Consider the following 10,793-nt stretch of genomic DNA (forward strand, 5'->3'; position numbering starts at 1 on the left):
TTTGTGCCTTTTAACAGTAAAATAATAAAGAGAAATAATAATGTATTTGTTACGAACAATGACGACACGTAAACAAATAATTAACGAAATCAAACGTTGACAGTTAACTGAAATTTTGCACGTACTTCCAAAAATCGTTCACAATAGACGAATTTTTAGTGTTGGCAACCATGTGATTTAAGCTGCTTATTAGTTAAGCAATTTCAAAAAGGTTGGACGATATAAGCTAGCAGTGTTGTTGTTTCATATGTTATTTTTGATATAACATATGCTTACAAAAGAAAATGCCTATTTAAAGAAGAACCGAAATACTGAGGCTGAGATACCGACAGTACATTACTAAGAACAACAAAAAGTGCATCCTGTGTAACATTAGGGGAAAAAGAATATAACATTAATTAAAATTGAACTCTATTCACCCAAATGTTACATTTTGCTGAATACGTAGGCTGCCTTTTAAGCCGTGCGTCTAAGCAACATTAAGTTTTGCCAGATGAATTTTAACATTTTAAAATCATTGTAACATTTTAGTTTGCGCGCTTATTGTGGTGTTTACATCGTCGATACTAAATCATGTCTGCGAAAAAATAGAATTAAATAATGAACATTTTCGTACGATGATTTTATATGATTTTCAACGCGGATTAAGCAGAATCCATCGCTTACCTTAGTTCGATATTTACTGATGAAACACCACATTCAGCGATTGTAAAATGCTAGTTTAATGAGTTTAAGCGTGATTGTTATTTTCTCCCCGGCGAATTTTGTGAAGGTCGTCCAAGAACGAAATACTCCATGGAAAATACTTCGAAAAAGAATAAAACTATTTTCACTAATTAATCACTGTGTTTTCATTGTTAGGTGCAAAACCTAAAAGCCAGCCCTCGTAGCACAAGCTAGCAGTATCTCATAGCATATCATAGAGTAGTGTGGCAATTTACTTCAAATCAAATATAAACAATGCTTTTTCAACATTTTCTAATGCCGTTTTCGATTGGTAAATCTGGGATATTTTTTCCATTTTTTTCAATCGAGATTCAATTTTACTATTTGCAATTTCTTATTGGTAAATCTCGAGCGAAATGTATAACACTGGAGATTAATTTTAACGCTCTAGATATTTTGACAGAGTAGCAAGATTATCCTGAAATGACAACTATTTCATATGACTTGACAAAATAAGTGTATAGAGAGAAAAAGTGCTCAAGTGCACTGAACTCAACCTAGCCTCAATATAATAATGATTCAATACATCTATTTATGAAAAATATAAAATGTCTTGTACTACTACAACAAACTAATTAGATTACTCTAAGTGTTCGCTGGGTGACAAACTTTAACAGATCAAGAGAAAATCTAGATTGAATTCATATTTACCAATCGAAAACACCATAATATTTCAACAAAGTTCTTATAAGACGATTTGTGATTCTTTTAAAATTTACTTTTACTTCGATCAAACCAATCTTCAGACCACGGCATTTTTTTAAAGTTTGGGAATAGCTGGAGATCAGACATTAAGAATATCACGAGTAGGAAAAGAATTCTTATAATTTGACGGCCATTGCCATTGATTTGTCTTACGCTATTTTGTAAAGAAGAACATTATATTTTACTTTATTTACGGTTATTTAATGTGATCTTATTGTACAAATGTAGATACATATTATTAATTGTTGATAGAGTACATTATATTGTAGGAAAGTTTGAAACTTCCTTTTATAACAAAATCAATTATAGTTAATAACATTTATGCCTCAATAAATATAAATTTGTTAACTGAAAGAAAAAATTATGGCTATAGTTAGTTATCGGTCATTAATGAGTTAACGTGAGGTCGGAGCGGGTTAACATCTACGACTAATGCATATTATTTTATAATAGAACTAACATTATAATCTAACTAATCGAAACTATTAATCTAACAAATTTTCTAATATATTGCAAAATTCTATCACGAGCAGTGAAACCTCCTCCAATACAGAATTAACGTTTTTTAAAGGAAACAGTTTTTTGACCACTGAAGAACTATATATTGGCCTGAAAAGTATAATGTTTATCACAAACTATTTTATGTAACAGAATTTTTCTCCATACATCATAAATTGAAACCCAATTTGACAAAGTGTGGAATCAAGGTCTTATGAGAAAATTACGAATACAGTTGCTAGAACAATATTGCGATCTTATAGAATCTTATATAACAAATAGATATTTTCGAGTTAAACAAGAAGACTGCTACTCAAACCTAAAAGCAATTAAAGTGGGTGTCCCACAGGGAAGCGTCCTTGGTCCTATACTCTTTCTTTTGTTTACTAATGATATACCAATAACAGAAAATTGTAAAATTGCGACGTTTGCTGATGGTACAGCTCTAATTTCAATCGGTTCTAATAAATGGAATCAACTAAAACTCTCCAGCTAGCTATTAATAATACTTATGAGTGGACGAAACAATGGCGACTTAAGCTTAACAATACACAATCGGTACATGTTGACTTTACGAATAAAAGGGTCACCCACTGCAAATTAAATATAAATGGACTGGAAATACCGTATACGAATACAGCGAAATACTTAGGCATAACCTCTCTATGGTCATGCCTAAGTATTTGAACTACGTTGGAAAGAGCATGTGAAAAAGAAAAAAAGAACTTAAGCAGATAAAATGGTTAATCGGTAGGCGTTCACAGTTACCGACACAAAATAAACTCCTGATTTACAATCAAATTGTAAAGCCTGTATGGACTTACGGTAATACAGTTATGGGGATGCACCAGTAAGAGCAATGTTATGATAATACACCGTTTCCAAAACAAAGTACTTAGAAATATTGGAAATGCTGTTGCTTTTAGTTTTACAATAAGTTAAAGCAACTGACTCAGCACCCTCTGACATCACTAAGTAATAAAACCTTAGCGTAAATATTTATAATTTATATTTATAACTTATGAAGACTCATAATGAATTTTAGTATCAAAGAAGTATATAAAAAACTTTTTTGATTTCCATTTTATCTAGCCCCATTAAGTCAAATTTTGCATTGGGTTATCAGGACACATACTGGGTTTTTGTATCAAAGAAGCATATAAAAAACTTTCTTATAAATTTACTGGGTTGACATTGTTATATTGTTATTGTGCATCATTCGCAGACCCATTAGTTGTGCCCCGTTCACGAATCTACTAGTTGTGCTAGCTCGTAAGAGCCTTAGTTGTGTCCGTGGCAAGACGCAGAGTCTACTAACACTCATTTGAGCGTATTCATAGAATTAAAAAATCTATGAATGAATTAAATGCCATTTGAATGTACTTGAAAAAATGAGTGTCTTAATTTTAATTATATTTGAAGTTAAAATAATGATGTCAAAATTTGATGAATCCAAAATAATAAAAAATTTATCAATTTAAATTTTTTCATCTCTTAAGAGAAATTCAATAATAAAAATGAAATGAACAAAATTATTTTTAGCTTAATTAAAATCTACTGATTAGAATTCTATGTATATGATGTATACTGACATATACAAATATTTAGCGCATACAAAATTGTCTCCTAAAAGTGATACTTTGAAAGCAATACCAACACTATCGTTAGATTATTTTTTATTAGCACCAAATTAAAATAAAATTTTGAACTTTATTTTGGCAGACAACTACGCGCAGTTTTGGAACCACAAATTCTTATAAAAATATATATGCATATGTGCTATCTGTGTACCCATATGCATAAATTACTAGCCATCATATAAACAATAAACTAAAGAAATTCTTTCAAAATAAATAAACAAAAAAAAAAATTATAATTAAACATAATGAAGCGCTTGTCAGACAACGAACGAAAGCAGGGTTTTTCATAGGCGTTGTTTACTTAGTAAATATTTATATGGTGAATATAGTGACCTCGTGCAAACATGATTAATCATTTTATATTAAAATATTTACTATAAAACAACTAAAATTTTGTTCAATTAACTTCTTAACTTAATTACATCACTTGATTACTGTCTTCACAAACGCAACTTTCATATTTTATTAATTTATTTTTTTTTAATTTATACACATTTACATCTAAATGCATGTACATATGTTATAACATCACATTTCTTTTACTCATTTTTATCAATTCAATAGCATAAGCCACTGCGCATTGAATACCAAAAATTTTGGCATTAAATTGTTCGCTACTGGGAATGGTAATTAAGGGCTCCAAACTGGCGGGAAGCCTTCAATTTAAAACATTTTTATTTGGAAAGTAGCACACAAACAAAACTCAGTGGTAGCACACAGAACCAAAATAAACTTTAATGACGTCATTTGCAGCAAAAATACAAATATGAAATAGTTTCGTGTCTAAAGTCAATATTTTTTTTTTTATTATTAAAGAAAAATTTTGCAAAATGAATTTTTAAGTTTTTATATATCTTAATTGTGAAAGTTATTTATTTACTCACATAATTTACTGGCGGTTGTCCTGGTGGACCGTAGCCGTCCATAGGTTGTCCTGGATTTGGAGCATTGGGATAGCCGGCACCAAATCCGGGTGGCGCATAGCCTCCCTGATTTAGGTTATTCATTGGAATCGACATTTAAGCTTTTTTTTTATAAAATATTAAGTAACTAAAAATAAAACAAATTCCAAACGAATACACAAAACTGCGTCATAGATGGGTGGATCAAATTTATATATATACTTTCTTCTAATCTTTTTCTTTTTACTTTTTATTTATTAAATAATCACATTTCTTAATTACCTTTGTAGCTTCTTTTAACTTAATAATTTATACAATCAACAAGTTTAAATTATTTATTTTTAGCAAAAATATTATGTTCGGTACGCTTCCACTCGCACTAGTTGTTCTGTCTACACTCAACACTTTGTCATTTTTATTTACTTTTTTCAAACGATTGCTCCTCTTGCGTGGTGAAATACTTAATTTGACCATGAATGTTTTCTAAACAGAAACTAGGAGAAAACGTGCGAGAGCAATTGTCAAAAAGTTACCGGCTCTATGTCGCGTTGCCAAGTATTTAAAATATTTTAATATGCTATTGATATAATTACAGAGTATCAATATACGTATATTTATTATAATAACGGATCACAATCCATTATTCGAATATACGAATTTGAAAAACGGAAAATAATCAATATATAATATAATAAAAAAAAAAATTATAGTAGGAATTCTCCTGATGAAGACAAAAGCGAATTTGCCGAGATACTTATGGGAATATACAAAAAATACGATCGAAATAAAAGTTAAAATCCTAAAAAACAAAACTAACTTTAAAACAAATTATACCTTTTATTCATTAAATAATATAAATAATTTTAAACTATTAGACCACTTCTGTTATATTGTGTAGTGTACTTATAGTTATAGTGTACTTCTGTTAAAAATATTATTAAATTTTCCAATTTGCTTTAGCGAATCGTAGAATAAAGATTATCATAACTTTTTTATAATAAGTTCCTAAATAAAGATCTGTAAACAAGAGAGAATCAGAACAATAAAAAAATCTCAAAAAAACAATAGTACTGAAACATAACAATTAATAAAACTATAATAAATTAATTAAATAAACTATAATATAATTAAATAATAAGTAAAACACATGTCAAGTACGTTTTTGATTAAGTTCGTTAGTAAGCACTGACTAATTAAATAGTCATTTAAATGAATTAAATAGGCTGCAAGTTGAAACCTAGTTTTTAGAGACTTAAAAGTTTTTTGCGAATAATTATATATTAAAAATATTTACAAACGAAAAATGACCACTGAGCCAAAGATTCGATAAATTGTGACAAAATTTAGTTGCACTTTTATTGACGAACTAATAACAATTCGTCATAATTGACTTTAAAGATAAAATTACTGTTAAACCTTTTTAATTACATCAAGCGTAGTTACTTAGAAATAATAAAAATTTTCTTAATAGATGTTTTTTATAATTTGGTAAAAATAACTAACAACAGTCATATATTATTTAAAAATTACTATATTTTTCAATCCAAAAACTATTAATATTAGTATTATTATGGTTTTTAATATAAAAGAAGGTGTGGGGAATTAATATAATTGAATGGTGAAATCAATATAATTTTGCAGGGGAATCGTTATCGCTGCCACAAAGTTGAAAATTGTATGAAATCAACAAAGAATCAAAAAACTCAAATAAAAATTATTTATATTTGTGAAAAATATATATAAATATATGTTGTATTATTTAAATTTTAAAATGATAATAAACTAATAATTATATATTAAATAAAGAATATGTACAAAAAATTTATATGTATAAAAACACACATAATAATTTTACAAAATATTGAGGTGAAATACAACATAAAGCAATAAATTTCACACATTGATTCCTCAAAGGTGCTTAAAGCATCGATGCTATTGTGTTTCTTCTGGCATCGATGCCACTATAAGCTACTGGGTACTTACGCTACAATATATATTATTATATTTCGATATTTCATCATTACGGGAAATTATCTATATGCACTAAAAAATTTAATTATGGTAAGATTCATTACAGGTATCTTTGAGGTATATAGAGCTGTAGTAAACCGTGCAATGAATGCATCCTATTATAAATAAATTAAACCAACGAATTGTATCTTTTCTAAAACTTTTATAATTAATTTAAACCATATATATTATTTTAAAAATAATATGGTTACATTTCCTAATAAATTAGTTTAAGCACCCTATCTCTATTATCAATTTAATATTGAAATTGCCTCAAGAAGCAGGCTTGTTGTTTAAATTTAAAAAACTTTTTTTATGTTTTATGTTTATAAAAATATTAATATTATACGATAAACTTCTATTTTTGAATCTTTTATTAAAGTTACGTTGGTGTGCAGTAGTATTTAAAAGGAGTTGCACGGTAACAACCCTGTTGTTGTTAAATGTATTTACCGGCATTAGCCCATTTGATGCTAACACGTATTGGCTTAAATCAATTGTTGATATAATTTTAACTTTCAAATCAATTAGTTTGTTTTTTATAACGGAAGAGAGTAAGTCGCGTAAATGATTTTATTTTATTAAAATTGAAATTATAAAATAATTGTGGATGTGAATGTTTTACATAATTTCCTAACTGATTTGTTAGCATGTGTAGATAATAGAGCACTACCCTTTCCCCTCTAATATTGTTTAACATAAAAAAAATTGACATTATCTATTTTAAATCCCAACTGTTTTAATAATACAATCATTTATATGTTTTCTTATCATTTTTAAAGAGTTGCACGTATATCGTTTTTGTTTTTCTACAAAATTTAGTGTGCGTGGCGTTTGAATAAAGTTGGTGTGTTTTATTTATTTTGGCTATATACATTGTATTATAAATAAGAAAAATTAACATATTTATAGTTATGATATTTACATTTATTTCAGTAAAATGGAATTAAGGAAAAGCATACCATTACTGATACTTTTAGCAGTTAACGTTTTTGCTCTTGCGACAGAAGATGATGGTTATTGTCATTCATTTGCAGGTGGTTCAGTTTATCCAGCTGGAGCACCAAAAGGTGATCACAAATTACAAACTACAAAAGCAGTTAGTAAGTAAAATGCATTGACTCTTATTTATGCTACTTTTAGTTTAATGTAATATATTTTCTTATAGTTTCGAAACCCGCCCCACATTTTGAAGGCACAGCTGTGGTTAATAAAGAAATTGTACAATTATCGCTTTCACAATTTGCTGGCAAATACGTAGTGCTATTATTCTACCCACTTGATTTGTAAGGAAAATATACATTATGTATTTTTTTTCATTATATATTTTTATTTACTTCTTACTTTTCTAAAAAATTGTAATGGTCTGTTTAAATTAAGACTTCAAAGAGTTCAAACAACATATTGCTCGACTAGTGCGAGTACATATGTTTACTCGAATATGAACATGTGGATGAAACACACCAAATGTTCGGAAATTTGAGCTACTTGAACAGAATTTTATTTCGTTATGTATTTTGTATAAACACGCATTACAGTAATTGTTTCAATTTACATATATATAACATATTCAAACGGTTCCAAAGTAAATGCTGAATGGTTAAAGCTTTTAACAATTCGAGTTCCTACCTATCCCAAATTGATTCTTACACCTAAACAATCTCTTACACTATCATCACCTATCCACATACTAACCTCCAGCAACAACAACAATTTTAATAGACTAGTATAATGCTATGAAAATTATTTTCTTTAGGTTAAATGTAAATAGCATTTCCATTAAATAGAAATATATTTCATTCATTTATTTAAAAAAAAAATTATTTATTTTCAGCACCTTTGTTTGTCCCACCGAAATCATTGCATTTTCAGATCGTGTTGAAGAATTCCGTAAAATAAATACTGAGGTGATAGCTTGTAGTGTCGATTCACACTTTACGCATTTAGCTTGGATTAATACACCACGTAAAGAAGGTGGCTTAGGAAATGTGAAAATACCATTACTCGCAGACTTGACACACAAGATCAGTAAGGACTATGGTGTATACTTGGATGACTTAGGCCATACGTTACGTGGGCTTTTCATTATTGATCATCGTGGTGTTTTGCGACAAATAACAATGAATGATTTACCTGTGGGACGTTCAGTAGATGAAACAATACGTTTGGTACAAGCATTCCAATATACAGACACACATGGTGAAGTATGCCCAGCTGGTTGGAAACCTGGCGCTGATACAGTAAGCGAAATTTTTATTCAAATATTTTTTTGTTATTCATATATTAATTATTCTTTTCGTTTTTTTAGATTGTACCAAATCCGAAAGAGAAAACAAAGTATTTTGAGAAGAATAATTAAATTTACAAGTGAACACAGAGTACTTCTATTTTTTAGTAGTTTTTTCAAATTTGAGATTTTTTTAAACATATAATAAACCATGACTTATATAAAATAACAAATTTTTTTTTTGGATTACTTATTACGTTTAGTTGAGCTACTACTGGCAGCTGTATCTGCGCCTCTTTTACGTTTATTAAGCGGATTTCGTGGATCGTATGCATCATACCAATCATCATTCTTTGTCGATGCATCTTTAGCCAACACAGGTATAGCTGCTTCTTCAGATGTTAACTTGTGTCCCAACCAATCATTACCTTCTATTTCTGTTGCTACTGGCACATCATCTTTTACGTCAGGAGCCTGTTCCTCCTCTTCCTGCTGGTTATGTCTTTTGTTTACTAATTTGTTTTGAAATTGTTTGAACAAACTTAACGTAAAATCTTCCCTGAAACGAAAATGAACAATAATTTTTATCGAAGATAGAACGAATTGGGGCAATTCTGGCAAAGACGGGTAAAAAAGTCTTTCGATGTTTAAAAGATAGAATGAAAGACGGTTTGAAACATTTTTTCTATTCTGGCACAAGTCTTTTAAAAAAAGTTTTATCATTTGTAATTCGTTGTAAATAATCTGTTTTGTGCTATTGCTTTAGTAGAGAAATCAAAAACAGCTGTCAATCGGTATCGCATCCAACTAGAAAATAAATTTGAATACAAAAGTGATGAAGAGCCGCAAGCTTTATGTTTCATTATTATTTATACATAAATAAACTATATATATTCTATAACTAATTAATTTTCTTTTTGTTGTGCTACTGCTGCACTCAATGTAGCAATAGCTGTGGCCATTTCTTTTATCACGTCAGACAAATTTGAGAAAGCTTCAACAATTCGCTCATCCATGCGTTGACGCTGCACCATAGATTCATGTAAAAGATTTCTCAATCCTATATTTGAATTCTTCAGTTTTCGTTTTCGTTTTACAACAGGCGACGATAAAGGAACCGGCGATATCACTTTTTCCAAATTCTCTGATTTTGACTGCGGCATTGTATTATTGTTTGGTGTTGTTTGCAGCATTGTGTTGTTTGACTGCGTAACTATATCAATTGTAGCGTCTTGCTGTGTCTGTATTGTTGGAAGCAAACTATTTTGGTCCTGCATAAAAAGGGATAATGATACATTTCAATCATTTCAACTAAAAGAATGTCAATCATATACTTCAAAACCCAAAGTAGCAACTTTCTCACGCCCAGGTACACCTGCTACACCGAACACTGCCACTGCTCTTTCTTCCAGGTCACTCAAAGTGCCTGCGGTTGGTTGTCCTTCAACACTCGCTTCTTTTTGAAATGCTAGACGGCGTGCACGGGAGCGTACCATATTTTTCCAGTGGGTTAGCGTCTGAAAATTTAGTAAGCATTATCTACTTACAACGAACGTTTTATTTTGAAAATATCGAAATACTTACTTCCCTCCATTGCGTAGCTGTTTTAGTGGGGCCTCTCATTGCATTCAAGAGGTCAGCCAGTTCATCCCACAGCGCTTGAATGCCTTTCGGTGAACGCGAATTATTTCGCCCAATAGGTATATGTGGATTGGCTTCACAGAACTCTACAAAACACTTAAGCTGTGCTGGTGTACTTCGCCCTGATATTTTTTTTCTAAAAGAAATAATAATTTTTTAGTTTCAAAACTAATTGTATATGTATAATTACACGATAATTACACTTACACCTTACGGTTTTCCATCACTTCTAAATTCAAATAAATTGTTAACTTAAAATTCACTTTAAAATAGTAATATTTACACTTTTATCTTAAGGTTTACTAACAATTTTAAATTCAAATTAAATTGTTCAGTTAGTTGCGGTAGCGATTAACAGCTGTTTCTGATTTCCCCACGAAAGCAATACCACAAAACAGCTTTTTACCACGAATTACAAATACAACTTTTTTTGAAAGACCTTAG

General features: G+C 29.6%; 2 protein-coding genes across 3 annotated transcripts; one reads left to right on the forward strand and one right to left on the reverse strand.

The window, feature by feature from the left end:
* Positions 1-6,818: 6,818 nt before the first annotated feature.
* Positions 6,819-8,941, forward strand: LOC119670027 (peroxiredoxin-2-like). 2 transcript variants are annotated; one of them, XM_038080114.1, is made up of 5 exons: positions 6,819-7,035; positions 7,418-7,584; positions 7,650-7,767; positions 8,316-8,721; positions 8,790-8,941. In XM_038080114.1, the coding sequence occupies exons 2-5, from the start codon at positions 7,422-7,424 to the stop codon at positions 8,838-8,840; spliced, it is 738 nt and encodes a 245-aa protein (XP_037936042.1). In that variant the 5' UTR covers positions 6,819-7,035; positions 7,418-7,421; the 3' UTR covers positions 8,841-8,941. The 2 variants fall into 2 exon arrangements, with proteins under 2 accessions (XP_037936042.1, XP_037936043.1); XM_038080115.1 differs by lacking the exon at positions 6,819-7,035 and adding an exon at positions 7,249-7,328.
* A 672-nt stretch (positions 8,942-9,613) lies between these two features.
* Positions 9,614-10,573, reverse strand: LOC119679072. The gene is made up of 4 exons (XM_038091230.1): positions 10,557-10,573; positions 10,293-10,485; positions 10,043-10,225; positions 9,614-9,979 (listed from the first exon to the last, which is right to left on the reverse strand). Exons 1-4 carry the CDS (start codon positions 10,571-10,573, stop codon positions 9,614-9,616), a joined length of 759 nt encoding a protein of 252 aa, XP_037947158.1.
* Positions 10,574-10,793: the final 220 nt, after the last annotated feature.

Source organism: Teleopsis dalmanni, chromosome 1 (assembly GCF_002237135.1).
Source record: "Teleopsis dalmanni isolate 2A chromosome 1, ASM223713v2, whole genome shotgun sequence".
NCBI classification, from domain to species: Eukaryota; Metazoa; Arthropoda; class Insecta; order Diptera; family Diopsidae; genus Teleopsis; species Teleopsis dalmanni.

What these genes read in the sequence shown, in the direction of transcription:
- LOC119670027 (XM_038080114.1), top strand. Translation starts at nt 7,422, where the DNA reads ATGGAATTAAGGAAAAGCATACCATTACTGATACTTTTAGCAGTTAAC. An exon ending in ACAAACTACAAAAGCAGTTA is followed by an intron (nt 7,585 to 7,649) that starts GTAAGTAAAATG and finishes ATTTTCTTATAG; the next exon opens with TTTCGAAACCCGCCCCACAT. An exon ending in GGAAACCTGGCGCTGATACA is followed by an intron (nt 8,722 to 8,789) that starts GTAAGCGAAATT and finishes TCGTTTTTTTAG; the next exon opens with ATTGTACCAAATCCGAAAGA.
- LOC119679072 (XM_038091230.1), bottom strand. An exon ending in CAGCTACGCAATGGAGGGAA is followed by an intron (nt 10,226 to 10,292) that starts GTAAGTATTTCG and finishes CTAAATTTTCAG; the next exon opens with ACGCTAACCCACTGGAAAAA. An exon ending in TTGCTACTTTGGGTTTTGAA is followed by an intron (nt 9,980 to 10,042) that starts GTATATGATTGA and finishes CTTTTTATGCAG; the next exon opens with GACCAAAATAGTTTGCTTCC.